Source organism: Brachypodium distachyon, chromosome 1, assembly GCF_000005505.3.
Source record: "Brachypodium distachyon strain Bd21 chromosome 1, Brachypodium_distachyon_v3.0, whole genome shotgun sequence".
NCBI classification, from domain to species: domain Eukaryota; kingdom Viridiplantae; phylum Streptophyta; class Magnoliopsida; order Poales; family Poaceae; genus Brachypodium; species Brachypodium distachyon.
Genome location: NC_016131.3, coordinates 66149672 through 66168491, shown reverse-complemented (window position 1 = coordinate 66168491; position 18820 = coordinate 66149672). Strand labels below are relative to the sequence as shown.

Below are 18820 nucleotides of genomic sequence, written 5' to 3'. Positions count from 1 at the left end.
TTTTACTGTGTGGGAATGGGGAAGAAATAACGATTCCCGAGCGAACAGACCCATTGCTACTTGCAAACCTTAGTTTTCCTCTTCACGACCGTGGGCACTCGCTGGTGGAAGTGAACACCTTTGGTTTTCTTTTGTAATTGAAGTGCTGGAAAAAAACTTTTTGCTGATTCTAAACTCGTGATGTAAAATACATTAGCATCCACAAATTTTACCAAGTTTTAAATTCTTTAACATGAAACTACACTTATATTTGATGCTCAACACATGGCTTCGCCACAAAAGTTTATTTTCTTTTGGGGAGAGAATTCCTCGAGACTAGTTCTTTTTTAGAATTTTGCATTGCGGTGATAGTTGATGCAAAGTTAAAGCTTTTGTTTGTTTGGGTTACTGTACTTGCCTGCAAGCTCTTTTAATCGCATCGAAAGATATAATCTTTTTTGGATCTTTTGTTTTGCACGTGCATCTACATCTATTTATTTTTGCTCTCTCCTCTCTTTGATTTTTACAAAGTTTGAGCTCTAGAAATACATGCTAACATTTTAGTTCCAGAAATGCGACAATATAAGTTTTGAGATCTTTTTATGGTAACCATACTCCCAAACAGAGGTGCCGAGTACCAATCAACCATAACACTTGATTCTCAAAGGCGTCATAGACTTTTCTTGTTAATTACATAATTTTTGGAATAGTTTGTTCCTACGAGTTTAGGTTTGAGATCTCTTGTATTTTGCATTTCGACCCTGTCAACACGCCTCCTGATTTTTTGAGAAAAGCAAAGCTCCGCGCCTCGATGCATTGATAGGTAAGAGAAAGTATGTACAAGGTCGTGAAAGGCCACTTCTGATTACAACATGACTTGCCTAACTAGGATGAGCTGACAACAACGTTCCCAAATGCATAGTTCCCGCCCTAGACCACTGCCAAGCTTTCACCTTGATCAGGTCGATGAGGGAGGCAATGTTGGTGGGAGCATTATCGAATATTACCGCGTTGTGGTGTTCCAAATTGAACACGCCGTAAATATGACTAACGACGTAGTGCCCTTCTGAGCGGATGAAGGAAGGAGTGGATTGCTCCCTGCCACCAAGCTACAAATGCGATATCATATCATTTTTCTTTTCATCAGCGAAGAGGAAAGTAATTATTTCCCTTGGCGCCAACCCGTTGACACGGTGGCCTTGCTCCCATGGCCAACTACCTGCTCCCGAGTTTAGGGTTTAATCATTGTAATGCTTTTTTTACATATAACACAATGCTTATTTAGTCACAAAATGACCTAATGTGTTCATTAAAAAAAATGTCAGCAATCAACCCCGCCATAGTTATAAATTAATGTCAATGGTACCCCTAAATACTATGTTGGGGCGTCTATTAAGATTACTCGTTGGATTTGACTAAATGGACGACTTGTATATGTATCCTAAGGGTTCCGTTGATTCAAAGAATTTTCATAAGAGTTTTGGAGGATTTGAATCCTTATGAATATTTTATATATGAGTTGTTTGATTTGTAGGATTAAACCCTATGAGAAATTTTCCTAAGGATTCCATTGCACCACATTTCACAGGAATTTTTTCAGCCACTCCAACCTCTTTTTCAAATTTCTTTGTTTTTTCTGTGTTCAATAAAACAAACATTGGTCTAACCATAATCCTGTAGGCTTTGAATAGACATGACATTGTAATCCTACGATTATCTTATTTCTGTGTTTTTTTTTATCCTGCGAATCAAAGAGGCCTGAAAGAGTTCTTAAAGCGATATATAATTTGCTGTTAAGAAAAGCGACAATGCAAATTTTGCAAAGAATATTCCGAGACAAGCATAGATTAGGAACAAAGTTTAGGACTTTTAAGCAAAGTTCATCTCAAAACCCTATGGAGCACGAGAAACGCACAATCATGTTACTGACTTGTTGGTCCCGTGGCATATGACCCCACATGTCAACTGCAGATCCTGTAACAAGTAAGCGAAAACGCTGTATCTCTCTCTATTTGCCACCACTACAGTACAGACCCCCATGACGCCTTCTCTCTCTTCTCTCCCCTCCCTTTCCGACTAGGCGACCTGCCGCTTTCCCCTCTCGCGCACCTTCCTCGCCATGGCGTTCTTCTCCCACCATCATCTCCAGCAGCCGCACCCGGCGGCACCCCCGCAGCAGCAGCAACAGCAGCCGGCGCCTCTTTCCTTTAGGTGCACCATCTCAATTCCGTTTCCGTGCCGTTTCTCTGCTATGGTAAGATGAGAATCCCGCTCAAATCCCCTTTCCTGATGCCGTAAATTTTTGGCAGGAACGCGCTGCCAGTGCCCGTCGATGGCCAGATCCCGGCTCCTCTCGCCTTCTTCAACCCGCCGCCCGCCTTCCCGGACCAGGCTGGGCAGCCACAGCGTAAGCTTTCTCCGCGAATCTCCCCTTCGCCCTGTTAAAATTCCGTTTGGATTGACGCTTATTTTGGAGGTATTTTGCTCTGTTCCGTGTAGTTGTTGACGCGGTGGGGCTGACGGCCGCTGCGGGCATGGGGTGGAGGCAGCCGAGGGAGCAGGAGCTGCTGGGAGAGAACTCGCAGATGTCGTCTATTGATTTCCTGCAGACGGGTTCGGCGGTGTCGACGGGCCTGGCACTCTCTCTGGAGGACCGGCGTCACGGCGGCGGCGGCAGCGGGGCTGGGAACTCCTCAGGCGATTCGCCGCTACTCCTGCTGCCGATGCTGGATGATGACATCTCCCGCGAGGTTCAGCGGCTTGATGCTGATATGGACCGATTCATCAGGGCTCAGGTCACGTGCTCTTGAACTTTTTTCCTTTGGAGATTTACTACTAGCCTACTACGGCAATAGTACGTGCATTTGAGTTGTACAACCCACATGCTCTTGGGTCAATTAGTGAAGTGTTAATGTTTTCAGGCCATACAGTTTGTGCAAGTGAAGGGTGTGCATAGACTTTTTGCTAATGTTTGTGGTTTCTTCTTGGTCATTAAGACAGTAGGCACTCAGCTCATGAGCTAATGATCATTTCCAGTTAAGTGCTTCAATATGCCATTTAGATAAAACTCTGTAGGAGAAAATAGGGTATATACCATTGGTACCACCCAAATATCAACATCTCAAAGTTCAATTGACTACGACCAGACTCCTAAATGTCAAACTTCTCTTCATTTTAGACCTGTTGGGTTCCGGTACACCCTATTAACGACAATGGCCTGATGGCTTGACGCTGCCGATGATGCAAGGTGGCGGTTGGGTAGGAGCCTAGGAGGTGGTGCTGGCGCATGGGCGGTCGGAGGAGGAGGAGGAGGTAAGTAGGGCGGTGTTGGCAGAGGATGTAAGGCGGCAGCTGTCGGGGAGGAACTGCGGGGAAGACTAGGGTTGGACTTCAGCCCCTTGTCTCGGTCCAAGAGGAACAATGTTCTGTAGCCACAGATGTTGCGCTTGCCTGCTAATAACCTATTGTGCTTTAAGAACTGTGCCAGTTTTGTTAGGTGGAGTACTGAAAGAAGCTTGTGGACCAGATCAAACCCTATGCCCAATAGATGTGTAGCCTTTCTGATAGAAGTTGGCCAAGGATGACATGCTTGGATGTTGGCAAGTAATAATATCCTAGGGCCCAAAATTCGCTGAACCATCACCCGCACCACCTTGCAGGAGGGGTCTACACATATCTAGCAATTGCTTGGGTTTTTGTCCTTGTTCTGAAAAGGATCACCTCTAGTTACTACATATGGACCCTCAAGCATTATTTGCTAGTACAATCCATAGTAATTTTCCAGTGTGTAGCTAACCTGCCACCACTTCTACACACATGTGCACCTTGGCTGCTAGCATGCTATAAATGGTATGTAGTATTACAAGAAAGGATTCCACCCGTGATTTTTGATGAAATAACTACTGAACCAACGTTTTTTGTGTGTACAAGTTGTGCTCTTCTTAGCTTTTACTCTTTCCTTTTTCCGCTGACAGGACAAATTTGAGACATCTATTCTCGATTCATTTCTTTCAACATTGGTTAGATTACATTTCATGGTTTTTAAGGTGTCGAAGCGCCCAGCGACGTCAAGGCGTCGATCTCGCCTTAGATTTCGAACTACACCGTCCAGGGGCGTCGCCTAGGCGCTGAAATCGCCGCTTCGCTTGTTTCTGGACGCTCTCGATAGAAGGTCGAGTCAGAAACAGAAATCGGTGGGAGAAACAGAGAAATTGGGGGGAAAACAGAGTGGGGAGAGAGAGGGGGGGGGGGGGGGGACACAGCAGTGGTATAAATCGAGGGAAAAGAGAGAGAGAGGAGCTCCCGCCAGATCCCATCCTCCTCCGCCGGCCTCTCCCTCTCCGGGCAAGCTCCTCCGCTGGCCCTTCCCCTCTCCAGCCAAGATCTTCCTCCGCCGGCCCTCCCTAGGGCCGAGTGCTCATGGATTTGATGGTCTGTGGTGTGGCGGCTGCAGTTCGTGGGGAGCACGGGAGAGGGAGAAGGAAGAAAACCCTTAGTTCAGCCCACTTAATGGGCCTTGGGCCAGCATGGGCTAACTATATTCAACAGTTCCCCTAGCGCTTTGCAAAAACTTCGCGCTTTGAGCGCAGAGGCGCCCCCCCCAACGCCTTAGAATGCCTGGACGCTTTAAAAACCATGTTACGTTTACTAAGTTACATCTTTCAGCACTATTGAGTTTCTTGGCTCATACTAAAAACATTAATATTAAGTTTGTTGAGAGAAACTTTTGTTGCATGTGCTCAGTTGAGGTGTCAACTTCCTAAACCATGTTACGTTTACTAAGTTACATCTTTCAGCACTATTGTGTCTTGGCTCATACTAAAAACATTAATATTAAGTTCGTTGAGAGAAACTTTTGTTGCATGTGCTCAGTTGAGGTGTCAACTTCCTATTGGTAGCGACCAATCAATGACAGAATAAAGTTTCTCTTGCCAGTAAGCTACTCCCTCCGTCCCATATTAAGTGACTCAAATTTGCCAAAATATGGATGTATCTATGCCTAAAAAGCGTCTAGATACATGTAATAGAAAGTCACTTAATATGGGACAGGGGGAGTATAAGTTAGGATCACGCCTAGCGAATTAAAAAAAAAACTTATACATTCGTTTATTTCTTGGAGAAGTAACATGAAACCTTCCTAATTCTTGAAAAGAAACCAGAGCCAGTGAAGGAGTTAGTGGAACATCAAAAGAACAGATACACTTAGCAGAAGCAAATATTCATGCCTCTGATAAATACATCCAGTCCTAACAGTAAGTGTATGTTCCAAATTAGGACTATGCATGGATGGTTTTGGGCTTTACTAATGCCTGATGTCATCAGAAGTTCACAAAATAAATCTTGCTGTTCAACATTTCGAATACTTTTGTCTTCTAACAAAATTTGTTAATTGGCAGAGTGAGCGCTTGAGGCAGTCTATATTGGAGAAGGTGCAGGCGAAGCAATTTGAAGCTCTGGCTTCTGTTGAAGATAAGATCCTCAGAAAAATACAGGATAAAGAGTCAGAAGTGCAGAACATTAACAAAAGGAACTCCGAACTTGAGGACCAGATTAAACAAATGGCAGTGGAAGTTGGTGCATGGCAGCAAAGGGCCAAGTACAATGAGAGCATGATCAGCGCACTAAAGTACAACTTGGAGCAGGTATGTGCCCATCAAAGCAAGGACTTCAAAGAAGGTTGTGGCGACAGCGAGGTAGATGACACTGCGTCCTGTTGCAATGGTGGTGCCCTCAATTTGCAACTGATGCCGAAGGAGAATAACCACAACAAGGATTTGACGACCTGTAGGGTCTGCAAATCAAGTGAGGCGTGCATGCTCTTGCTGCCCTGTCGGCATCTTTGCCTATGCAAAGAGTGCGAGAGCAAACTGAGCTTCTGCCCCCTGTGCCAGTCCTCCAAGATACTTGGTATGGAGATATATATGTAATGTAGAATATAATTTATGTACACCTTGAGTATCTTTCGAGATACTGCTGTACTTGGACAGCAAACTATTGTCAAACTGTAGCACCTATGGATCCTTTGCGATCTCACTGTATCGAGAAGACTACCATTTATGGTAGATTTACTGCAGCAAATTTCTAATTAGAAGTGCATGATTTGGACTTCGGAAACTTCTTTAGCAGTCCCTCCGTCAGAACTAGCTCTAGTTGAAAACTGTGCCAATCTTTATGGAACGGAAGGAGTACGTAGTTTGTTTTGTGATAACTTGGGTGCCTAGGGCCCAAATTTTGTGAAAAAGGTGTGCTTAATCTTCAAAGGCAAACTTCCGGGGATCGTACTGAATTGTTTTTTTTTTCCTTTTAGGGAGATCGTGCTGTGTAGTTAGTTATGCCTATAGTTATCCTTTATGGGCTTGTCGTTTGCTGGAAGTTTTTATGACAAATAAAATAAAATGAAATGCTATCCTTTATCGAATGTCCCCGAAGGGGCAATAAAATGCTATTCTTGTGCTGGAACTTGTTTTTGCAGTATATTCGAGAGTGATGGTGGATGGGTATGGATGAAACACTGTGAGGATGATGTAATCACATCGACTCCTATCAAGTTACATTTGCTTAAGAAGTGATCATATTATTTATGTACAAATTATTTATTCCAAAGGACGGTTGTCCTTGGGTTTTCTCGTTGAAATACACCTTATTCAAGAGCCGTTTCAACTTTTAAATGTTCTATAGAATAGTTGGTCAATGTCCTCCACTCTTCAGAATTTTAAACAAAAACAGCTTGTGAATATATTATTTTCAGTTGGATAGTGTTTTGACCTAAACCGTTTCTTCTATGGAAGTTTTGGCAGAATTCTGAACTCTTAAAATTTTGTTTATTCTTTATTAAGAGTGAACATGAAGGTTCAGAACAGAAGCAACCATAGTTAATTTGCGAAACTCATAATTCTGCATTGCACATTAGTTGCCGTACACGCATAGCAAGCGTCTGACTTTACACGTAATAACCTTTCTTGCGCTGCCTTGGGGCGGATTACGGCAATTATGATTTGGTGGTTTGCGAAAAGCCCCGAAAGCTTATCTTTCAAGGACAGCAAATCGATTGATCTGTTGGCGCCTGTTTGTTTGCATATCTCACGGCTTGAAAACTGAACCAGCCCTAAGAAATGCTACTCTCACATCAGACAGTTGCTAAGTTTTGGTTTTGCAACTGGTTAGCACAAAATTTCTCCTCAAAATAGGACTCAGGACCAATCAATCGTTTTCTCACATCCTCACTGTTTCTCTTCCCTCTTTATTTCACTTATTACATGTGGTTCAGAAGCCACGTTTCATTGGCACGTCCTGCGAAGTGAAATTCTGTCAATTTAAAAGAAAATTAGGGAAAACATACATTGAGATATTAGTCTTTTGAATTTTACAGAATTCCGCGTTTGAATATATCCCCAAAGTATTTGGAATTACAAGAGAGTACAAGCCGCCCATAAACAGTGGGCGACCACTACCATCGACTTTGCAAGAGCAATACAAACAACAGGTTTCCATTCCTTTTGACGAAGTTCCGCGCACCGCAAATCCCTATCTATGATCTTGGTCGGAAGGGCGACATATGATACCTCAAGTGCCTCATAAAACAGCGGTGGTCGTCTTGTTTAACGGCTTGACGCCTCCTAAATCCAAATTAACGGTCCCCAGGGCCAGGCAACAACAACAACAAAGCCGGCGCCGGACCATTTCCCCACCAGTTTCACCGCCAACAAGACACTCCTGCTGGTACCAGCGCCAGTCTCCACTGCAAACATAACGGTGCGACCGTGCGAGACAGCGAGATCGCGACGGGCCCTGCGGTCCTCTGCCCGCACCACAAGTCCAAAACGTGCTCCAGAATCGAGCCTTGCGCGGCTGGCTGTGCTCTCTGCCGGAAGGAGTGATCGAGCCCAGCAGCGACGGGGCGGAGCGCCCTATCCATGTGAACCAACCAACGAACGAAGGAAACGAAAGGAACCCTCGCCTCGCTGCCAGCCAGCCAGCCAGCCCCCCCAAAGAGACCATCGTCTCCTCCCCTTCGCCCACGCCGCGCCACAACCGCCGCTCCTCCCCCAGCAATCCTGGTCCGACCATCACCCCTCCCTCAAATCCCCAACCCGCGCCTCCCCGTCTGCCTCGCCCGCGTGCCTGAATTCGCCGTCAATCGGGGCGCCCCACTTTTTTTTCTCCCCCTTTGCGTCTCCCCCGTGCCGGGCGCGCGGGCTTCCCCCGCGATGGCGCTGTCGGCGTCGGCGGCGTCGGCAGGGAGGGGCGCGCGGGCGGAGAAGGTGCGCAGGATCTTCGAGCGCTTCGACACCAACGGGGACGGGGGCCTGGACCGCGGCGAGATGGCGGCGCTCGTCGTCGCCGTCAACCCGCGGGTCAAGTTCAGCGACGACCAGATCTCCGCCATCCTCGACGAGGTCTTCCGCACCTACGGCGAGTTCATACTCCCCGGCGGCCGGGGGCTCTCCCTCACCGGCCTGCTCCGGACCTACGACGACGGCGCCGGGGACGTCGACCGCGACTTCCTGGCCCTCTCCCTGCCCACGGTCGACTCCGACGCTTCCTCCCCCGAGATCGCCGCCGGGGACTCCGCGGTCTCGTCTTCTCCGACCCCCGGCGCCGCCACCGCCGCGTCGCTGCTCGACGACCACCTCAAGCCGCTCGGAATTGGAGGTACGCCGCCTTCGTCCAGCTCCCGCGCCGCGGCCTCCGCGCCCGCGTGGGCGACCTCTCCCAGCCACGGGATTGCGTTCGACTCCTCCTGGGCGCTGCTCGACGACCTGGAGATACTCGTCAAGCGCCTCCGCTCCAAGCAGCTGCGGAAGACCCCCTCCATCGACACCAGTGGCGGCGCCAACAATTTCGACTCCTTCTCTGAGGCCGGGTGGTCCAGGGAGATCTCCGGCTCCGCCGATTCGGGCTTAGCGGCTGCGCCATGGGACGAGACGAGCCGCGACTACCTCACCTTCGTCAAGGAGCTCGCGGTTCTCCGCACGCGCGCCGACGCCTCCCGCTCACGCGAGGAAGCATTTGACAACCACATGGTCATTGGTCGGGCGCTCTCCGAGCACCGTCTCTTCCGGGACGCACTTGCCAGCTTCCGCCGTGGCTGCGAGCTGCAGCCTACCGACGTCCGCCCACATTTCCGTGCTGGTAACTGCCTCTACGCCCTGGGCCGTCACGCTGAGGCCAAGGAGGAGTACCTCCTTGCCCTTGAGGCTGCAGAGGCAGGTAGCTCCCAGTCTGCCGACATTCTCCCACAGATTCATGTCAACCTTGGAATTGCCATGGAGGCTGAAGGGATGGTCCTCGGTGCATGTGAGCATTATCGAGAGGCTGCCATACTATGTCCATCCCATGCCCGTGCGCTCAAGCTCCTTGGGAGTGCACTCTTTGGTGTCGGGGAATATCGTGCAGCCGAGAAAGCACTGGAGGAGGCCATATTCCTGAAACCAGACTATGCTGATGCGCACTGTGATCTTGGGTCGGCTCTGCATGCGGTAGGGGATGATGACCGCGCAGTTCAGGAGTTCCAGAAAGCAATTGATCTGAAACCTGGACATGTTGATGCCTTATACAATCTTGGAGGATTGAACATGGATGCAGGCCGCTTCGTGCGGGCCGCGGAGATGTACACTCGTGTGCTGAGCATCCGACCGAACCACTGGCGTGCTCAGCTGAACAAGGCGGTCGCTCTGCTTGGGCAGGGAGAGTCTGAGGATGCCAAAAAGGCACTCAAGGAGGCATTTAAGATGACACAAAGGGTGGAGGTGTACGACGCCATCTCACATCTGAAGACACTGCAGAAGAAGAAACCAAAGCCCCCAAAAGGAAAACATGATTCTCAAGGAGAGGAAGCCTTTGTCATTGTAGAACCATCCAAGTTCAAGAGGGTTGGAAGGAAGACCACCTTGCGGCAGGATTTGGCCAATGCCCTTGATATAAGGGCCTTCGAGAGAACGACAAAGCTTGGCCACTGTGATGTGGAACTTTTGAGGAAAGAGATGAATGAGACTGATGTCCCTGTATCATACTCAGGCACTGGCGTCCCAGAGAAGTCAATAAGGAAAGCAGCTCTTGAGGTTATTCTGCGCAGGCTTCTATCTTTCCTTAAGCCAGATACCTTCCAGGGTGCTGTCAAGGCAATGAACGAAAGAGTTCTCTCCGTCCTTGATGCATCTGGTTCTGGCCGTGTTGATCTTGGAATGTTCTTTGCTATCATTGCTCCAATCTGTTCTGGTCCTGTGGATAGGCGCAAGCGTGTGGTCTTTGATGCGCTTCTTTGGCGTCCTGCAAGCGAAGGCAGTCAGGGCCAGATTAGAAGGAGTGATGCGCTAAGTTACATTAAACTTCTTCGTGCCGTTTACATACCCATCCATGGGGCCAGTGACATGCTTGAAATGCATGGCGAGTCTGACCCTACCATGGTATCATACACGGAGTTCCTTGAAATGTTCAATGATCCTGATTGGGGATTTGGAATCCTAAGCACATTGGTGAAGCTGGAAGATAGTGATCACGTTCGTCATGGCAGCCACACCTGCTCCATATGCCGATATCCTATCATTGGCTCTCGGTTCAAGGAGACAAAGCACTCTTTCAGCTTGTGTAACCGATGCTACAGTGAAGGGAAGGTTCCATCAGCTTTCAAGTTGGAGGAATACAGGTTCAAAGAATACGGTAATGAGTCGGAGGCTCTTATTGACAAGTGTATGTGCTTCAATTTAAATTCTAAGAAGCTGGAAGCTGATGCGTGATCACTCTGAACATTGGTGTCGAGTGTTCAAGCACGAACCTGTGTATCCCCTTTCTAGTTGTGAAGATGCCTAGTTAGCTCTCCTGCCCTCTTGTACACTAAGGTGCTGTATTTTTGGTGTTCCCTAAATGTGTTCCGATCCTAAGCTGTTAGCTGCTGTTCGTTTCAAGCGTATGGAAGTAAGAACACGTGTAATCCAAATACACTCCTGTTGCCATCTCAATTCCAATGCCACAAAAGGCTTTGAAGTGTTTCTGATCCGGATATGTTTTCGTTCAAACCAACGAATTTTGGTCTTTTTATTCATATCATACTCTTGTGTTTATATTTTAAATTTGGACTAAGTCGGTGGCTGCTCCCATCATTTCGCAGCATCAGGTGAGTTTTTTCGATGACCCATGTCTGAATCGTTTGCTGATTGGCTGTTGCAGAATTCTGCTGTTCCACCCGCGGTTCATATATTGAACAAGCTGGGGTGGGCAGGGTTTCTTCGCGGTCAGGCAAAGGACTAGCAGTGTTTGGATTATCTTGCCTTTGCAGGTTATTATTTCACGGTATTCACCACATGTTCAATGCTCTGGTCTTGAAGGTCGTTTTTCCTGATCGAAAATTCTATATGCTCACTTGTTCAGCATATTCTCACACTGCACAAAATTCTGGGTTGTGTAGCTCATGCTTTCTTTAGGACGAATTATGGATGTGTACATAACAGTTTTTACATTAGCTTTTCAAGTTGTTTCTGCATTCCAAATGTGTTATGCTACTCCCTCCGACCCATATTACTTGTCGCACTAAATCAACGACAAGTAATATGGGTCAAACGGAATATTTAATTGTTCCACGTCAAAAAATAATTGCGTGATGAAGTGTCAGTCCGTCATGACAGTTGTTGAACTAGAGATTATTGCGCTTTATACATTTCTTCTCATTGGAATGTGCCCATGCTGTATTGCTGTGCAGGTGTACCACAAAGCATATGGCTCCTTACCGCTCTTTTCCTTTCCTTTGATTTATTCCATCCTCCGTTCCTTTGGCTTTTCCTCAAAAAAAAAAAAGAAAAGAAAAGGCAACACTAGTAGGGTGCGTGCGGCAGCCAGCATGCTGTGGGCTTGTGGCGGCGCACTCGCATGGCTGCAGCGTGACCCGGCTGTAAGGCACGAGTGCTGTGGCGGCTGCGACAGACCCCGTGGAGTGTGGATTGACTGGAACGCTCGGTTTATTGGCACGCCGCGTCAAGAGTAACACTCACCGTGACTGTACTTAGCACGAAAATTCGCTTTTGTCGCTGTATTTTGAAAAAAATGAAAGTGACTCTCAACTGAGCTTGCTGAAATATCGTAGGTACGGTCACTTTACTCATTATACTTGTAAACGTATTCTGATGTGTGATTTAAGATTGTGTTTGGGACAGTTTTAGCTCCAATTTGATGAAACAAATCATGCACAGCTCGTTTGGCGACTAGGATATCATTTCATTTGGTAGAAATGAAATGAATTCAAATTTTCCACATGATTTCATTTGGTTGAAATGAATTCCAAATTCAAAAATCATGTTTGGCTACCACATGAATTTCACAACGGAGATCACTGGAGACAGAGATCCACAACAGAGATCACTGGAGGCGGGACGGAATCAAGCAAACGGCAATAGGAGCTCGAGGGGGAAGGGACGTATGGAGAAGAGGACTGGACGAGGAGGGAGGCGGGGGAGGGGGCGGAGATGATTCCGCTCACCGGCAGCAGCAAGGGTCACCTGCGGCGGGAAGGACGAGCACCATGGCGGCGGCAGGGAGGGCGAGGAGAACGGTCGGGGGAGAGGAAGGAGCTGGGTTGGAGGAGAAAGCGACGTCAAATCCGGAAGAATGACGGCCTCGAGAGGGGAATTGGGTTTAGATATCGCGGGATTCCATGAAATCGGTGATTGAATTCCAAGGCCCAATTCCCTGGCCGCCAAACTTGTTTGGTCCGGAATTGCGAAATGAATTCCACGATTCTCAGCCCAATTCCTGGATGCCAAACGAGCTGGCATAGTTTTACTTTTTTGTGGAGCTGGAGTTATGATTAATTCAGAAATACAACAACATAAAACTAGAAAACATCTCTGAAGTATTCACTCCACGAAAAAATATACTCCCTCTGTTTCATAATTTTTGTCTCAAATTTGATTAAAAAAATGGACGTATCTATTTCTAAAAAGTGTTTAGATACATGTAATGTTTCGACAAAAATCATGAAATAGAAGGAATACATATGAATGACCAACTACAACAAGTTGACTACAACTAACACGTAGATCGTCAACAAGGAACACACATTTTGGAAGTACAGTGCACGCATTGTGGTTTTTTCACTTTGCCCCTGCTTCTGTTTAGTTCCCCTGTACAATTGTCCGAGAGGAACAAGGGGAGACTGCGAGTAGATAAAAGGAGTCAACCACATAGGTGGTTGTGTGCCACGTAGTCAACAGAAGTGTTCAGTCAATAGTACTCCCTCCGATTCTAAATTGTTGTCGAAATATTACATGTATCTAGACACTAAAATGTTGTCCAAAAATTATATATATCTAGACATTTTTTAAGAATAGACACATCCATATTTAGACAAATTTGAATCAACAATTTAGAATCAGAGGGAGTAGTAACATAGACCACATCATCAAAATACGGACTAATATGCCCGTAGGACCCTAAGTGGGGGAAATTACGCCAAGCAAAGTGATATCAGTTTCACTTTCCAAAATACAGTGACCAAACTGAGTTTTCAGCTAAGTAGAGTGGTCGTGAGAGTACTTTACTCGAGCATCGATGCAGGCACACCAATACTGGGGGATGCCCTAGCTCAGTATGTCTAATGTCAGAGCAATTGAGGTTTCTCGCTTGAATTACAGGAAGGTGAGACGCCGAAACATGTTTCTGCATGACACCAGAGGAAAAACATGGTCTGCTTTCACATAATAAGGGTCTCTTTGATTCACAGGATTGGAAAAATACAAGAATAGAAAAATGAATAGTCAAGTACTCAAACATACAGATACGGACACCAAAACTAAGACAAATCATCACCTTCGAAAATTTATATGTAGCTGCATGAGACTCTTGAGACCTCACTTGACATGATTAAGATACAGGTGAGATTCACTCCTGATCAAAGAATCAATTTATTCCTTCCCATGAATTAGAACTAAACCTACTCATAGTCGCAGTATACAAAATATGGTACAGAGGGGTCTCTAAGCTTTGGAAAAAGGTACAGAAAACGACCTCTTAAATCTTTTCTAATAACAAAGAAAGATGAACTGAAAATTATGAAGCGATCTTCAAGTAAGTTCCTAGCTATACCCGCTATGTAAGAACCTGCTCCGTTTCTTGGTCTAGCCATGTTTGATATTATATCGAACCTGCTCAGTTTCTTGGTCTAGCCATGTTTGATATCACAAGGCAATGTACAATCAACTCTGGCAAACATGCGCAGAGCAGAGACATGGCACATCATAATTGTCAAAGAAACTCCCCTATCACTCGTCATCCTCCGAATCTGCATTGCGACAAAATCCAATAGCTTAATTATCAGAACTAACAAAACCCTGTGTTAATAGTTTCTGGTCCAATGAAAATTGAAATATCTATATCTGTCTATGATGTAAGGGGGCTCCCAAACAATGTACCAGAGCCATTTGCCAAAAGGTAATTTGATTAATATATGATTTCTTATGTGATCTTGTGATTCTATTCATGTAACTAGCCAAAATTGAAATGCAGGGTTATTAATTCATCATGTATGCCAGACTGATTTTCCCTCTTATAGTTTGTGAAACCAGGGTTCTCATGTTTCATGTAGGAATAGCCAACAAGGTTAAACATTGCATTCTTTGGAAGGAAGAGGGTGAATCCAAATCAACACAAAAATGGAAAAATGCAGGTAATTGCAACAGAAGTATGTAGATATCAGAATAACAACAGCCAGGACTGAAAAGGATGAATGCAAATCAACCAACAAGTAATTGCACCCGAAAAAAAATCTTACCAGATCGAACATCCTCTCCAACCTTTCCTTTATTATTCAATTGTCTCATTATCATTAAAAATATGAGTTTCCCCCAGTACATATGAAACACGAGTAATGTGAGGAGCATTGTGTTGAAAATGTAGTACAAGGTCGTCGGGAATCTGTCCAGCTTCCTCAAGGATATGATGGACTGATAGCTGAAATTGCAAGAACAAGAACAGTAGGTTTCAACCTTGGAACGTAAAAGAAACACAACAAATCATTAAGGCATAGAAAACAAACCTTGAGGTTTTGATTATCCAAAATGGGAAGTAAATCAGACGCAATAGGAGCCAGGAGAGAGCAAAAAGCCCAAAAAACAAGCTAGCCCCTAGTTCCTTTTCTGTGTACTTACACAATTTGGCGGTCTCCAGAAAAACATCACTCGCGTCATGCAAAGCAAGAATAATTGTCCCTATTCGAAAAAATCTGCAGAAAACCAACTTTAGTTGCCTTAGAATGTGTTGAAATGTTGATCTCGACTGATACAATGTAAAAGTCAACTATATCCTATGAAAGCTCGTAACCAAAAGAAAGAAATACATCACTCGCATCATGCAAACAAAGAACAATTGTCCCTATGTAGCACGGCAATTTACAGAAATATCTGCGTACTGCTAGATGCAATAAATAAGCTGCAAAGAGAAGGGCTAAATTAGAAGTATGGCACTGAAGCACAATGATTTTCAAAAATATCTGTGTAAAGTTAGATGACACAATCATGCTGCAGGGAAAAATTCCAAATCAAGGATCGCTTAACAGAATATTCAGATCAATCAACAGCAAGGGTTACATTGATCTCTCCTTGTCACTATAAGACCTGCTTCCAATTTCCAAATTTTCTTACATTTTTTAAGAAACATATATTTTCTTACATAACTATGTTCATCTCAAGGAATCAAACCAGCAAGTAACTAGAAAGAACTGGATATTATCAAAGTTCAGTGCACACTGCACAATCACTGAATTCTTGCGCAATTGATTGGTAATTGATGATTATTCACCTCCTAGACGCATAATGACCAAAATTGACCATAAATATATAAGCTCAGAACATAGCAGAACTAAGTTGTTGCAATTACAAATCCAGAAAATACACTATTAAAGGGGCTAAAAATATTTTACCCAGTCAGATATGAATATCCAATCAGAACAGATGTTACCACATGATGAGACATCATTACAGCAAAATCTTTTCTGCGGGTTTCCCAGGCAATAAGGGCAAAAATGCTGTAGATATAGAATCCACACTGGCACATGTAGAAAAGTGTCAACAAGGACCTGAGAGACAGAAGGCAACACATATTAGGAAAAAAAAAGAAGGAAAAATATCACATGATTCCAAACAACAGGTTAAATGGTTACAAAGAAATATGCCAGGGAGTGTATCAGATGGGAGTTCCAGTTAAGATACGTGAATGATAAGTTGATATCTTTCAAATCTGGTCCATTTGATCAGTGTGAGAATGAACACGGGGAATTGTTCATAACAAGGAGATCATGTATGTGTGTTTTCACAGTTACCGATTTAAGAGATAACTAATCTTCTGTCAGCAGTATAAAGCACTCAAATGCCCAGGAATATTCTGAACTTCATACTTAGTACATTTAGAGGATAATACATTGCAATAAGTTATTTTCTTCAATTTGACTGGGAGACCAAGTAATTTGAAGGGGCAACAGCTAATACCACACTAGTAAGCCCAAAAAATTTAGTAATTTACGGAAGTATAGTTTGCACTCACGGGATGGGCTGATTCGGCCAGCCATCAAAGTATTGCATTGTATCCAATGACCATGGTTCTTGCTTTATTATCAACAGGACCCATGCCTGAACAGAAGCATAATATGTCAGCTTCCAAGTGGATTCTGAGAACTTGACAATCTTTGCTTGTCTGGCCTCATCATTCATCAACTTAGAACCCTTGCTGGTGAAAAGGTAAACTGCCAACGGCTGAAATGAACAATACAGATAAACAAATGTAAGTTGTGGTGATTAAAATGACAGATACTCTGGCGTGATTTTTTTGTCCACACTGACATTTCGAGAACTTTGGACAGAAATAAAAAACATATACTCCCTCTGTCCCAAATTAACTGATGTGGATTTGGGACTGAGGGAGTAGAAAGTAAGAAGATAACAGGTTGATGACAATATGATTATCAATTCCTCTGCAAGGCAATTTAGGGTGTGTAAAATAAATAAAAATAGTTCTATTATTCAGTAGCCTACAACATCATGTAAATTATAGGCACCCCTCTCCTCGTGCCACCCATACGCTACCCTGCAACGCATCTGTGATTTTCACCTTGATCTGGTACAGCTTCTGATCTAAAAACATGTTATGAGCCTTGCAGCAGTTATCAAGACATAAATCAATTGGTCAGGCATACTGCATGTGGATTCTACTACGCTGGAACCGAAACCGATGGTAACAATCAAGTGCAGTAATGTATCACGTACACTCCTTACGCAAGCATCATACCATACGTCCAAACGTTTGTTCACTGCGGAGTACTCGAGCCACAACAAGGCATAAGAGCAACCAGCAAGCTCAGATCACTATTAATTGTAGTACCACAGGCAAAAACGAAGCACATTGATCCGAAATAGAAGTACTCATCGATAAGTAAGGCAACCATTAATCAACGACCAGTTTCCGTTCAGGTGACTGTCAGCGTGTTGCATCACGTGCGCACGAGATGATTCGTCAAATAAGCCGGATCACATTGATCGGTTACGAATTCGCAGCAGCAACATCAATGAGTAAACGAGCAGCAGCAGGGCGCTGCCTCGCGGAGAGCGAGCGGGGACCGCGAGATCTCGCGGAACCCAGCGCGAATCTGGGCGGCCGAGGAGGAGGAGGAGCTGATTCCGTACCTTGTAGACGAGGCGGTCGAGGAGGAAGCGAGCACAGAAGAAGCCGAGGGAGAAGAGGAGCGTGAGCGGGAAGAAGGATGCCGCGTCCGGGCCGCGGATCGCCATCGCCGCCGGCACCTCAGTCCGCGGGCGGCACCACCACAAACACCCAGCAGCGACCGCACGGCGACGCCCCAAAAGCCGGGCGGCGAGGCGCTCGCTCGCGCGCACGCGGCTAATGTGAAGGGGTTGGATTGGTTTAGGGAGCAAGCGGGGATTAGGCGGAGCGAGAGGCCCAGGCGGCACGCACTAATCCTGCTTCTTCTGTTCCCCTGTATTTCTACGCAGGCGCAGGTGGAAGAGACGGGCACGAGGAAGGGAGGAGGAGAGGAGCAGGACGATGTGCGTGCGGCGGCGTGCGTGCGGGGGGCTCTTTCAATTGCCCCCTCGCCCTCTCTGGACTCTGATCAATGTCTCGGTTTGTCTCTGCTGCGGACCGCCGTAGCAATTGATTTTTCTTTATTTGTCGGCTACTATTCAGTTTTCATCGTGCCCTTGGGGTTCAACACCAACAGAGAGGAGGTTTCCTGCCACCTAGAATGTTGGCCGGTTCGTGGTCTCGCTCTCAGCACACGTCTCAATGTTCGCTTGCAGGCGAACCAAATCTCTAACGATGTGTTGTACAAGTGCTTTGTTCTAGAAGTTCATTTCAACAACTTCCAGTGCAGAGACGACGTCTCCAAACAATTTGTCTCTATCGGCGTACTGGTCGGTGACTAGTTTGTTCGCTACTTTGATCCGACCTTATTCACCAAGTAAAGAAAATTACATCAATTCGAATAGACAGAAATACAGATGAACAAAAAAAAATCTCTGATACAACCAAAAGTTATCAAAAAAAATTCGAAATTATTGTCTCTAGCGTCATCTTTTGCATCTCAATTTTTCCTAAGTCTTTGATGATGAAATAGCAAAGACCAAATATATACAAGTTTGGTTAATATCATATGCTTTGAAAAACCACATTGATGACCCCAATGATTAAAAAACTAAGATCGTTGAACGCATTGTGGTTAGGGACATAGCCCTTTCAACACAGTCTACGAGTTGTTGCTTCATTGGTTTGTAACTAATTTGCTTGTTATTTTGATCCGATTTTATTAGCTTGGTGGCGTCCGAGAAGGTTTTATCCCCGCGTGACG

General features: G+C 45.4%; 3 protein-coding genes across 4 annotated transcripts; 2 read left to right on the top strand and 1 right to left on the bottom strand.

Moving 5' to 3' along the window:
* Positions 1-2002: 2002 nt before the first annotated feature.
* On the top strand, positions 2003-6093 carry LOC100822787 (probable BOI-related E3 ubiquitin-protein ligase 3). Its single transcript, XM_003558246.3, has 4 exons — positions 2003-2190; positions 2289-2386; positions 2479-2774; positions 5376-6093. The coding sequence occupies exons 1-4, from the start codon at positions 2099-2101 to the stop codon at positions 5904-5906; spliced, it is 1017 nt and encodes a 338-aa protein (XP_003558294.1). The 5' UTR covers positions 2003-2098; the 3' UTR covers positions 5907-6093.
* Positions 6094-7838: 1745 nt separating this feature from the next.
* On the top strand, positions 7839-10980 carry LOC100822476 (uncharacterized TPR repeat-containing protein At1g05150). Its single transcript, XM_003558245.4, has one exon. It carries the CDS (start codon positions 8187-8189, stop codon positions 10713-10715), a length of 2529 nt encoding a protein of 842 aa, XP_003558293.1. The 5' UTR covers positions 7839-8186; the 3' UTR covers positions 10716-10980.
* Positions 10981-13658: 2678 nt separating this feature from the next.
* Positions 13659-18099, bottom strand: LOC100822162 (ASC1-like protein 3). 2 transcript variants are annotated; one of them, XM_003558244.4, is made up of 6 exons: positions 17640-18086; positions 16504-16712; positions 15884-16039; positions 15002-15187; positions 14738-14916; positions 13659-14248 (listed from the first exon to the last, which is right to left on the bottom strand). In XM_003558244.4, the coding sequence occupies exons 1-6, from the start codon at positions 17742-17744 to the stop codon at positions 14229-14231; spliced, it is 855 nt and encodes a 284-aa protein (XP_003558292.1). In that variant the 5' UTR covers positions 17745-18086; the 3' UTR covers positions 13659-14228. The 2 variants fall into 2 exon arrangements, with proteins under 2 accessions (XP_003558292.1, XP_014754223.1); XM_014898737.2 differs by lacking the exon at positions 13659-14248 and having other exon boundaries at positions 14744-14916; positions 15114-15187; positions 17640-18099.
* Between the last annotated feature and the right edge of the window lie 721 nt (positions 18100-18820).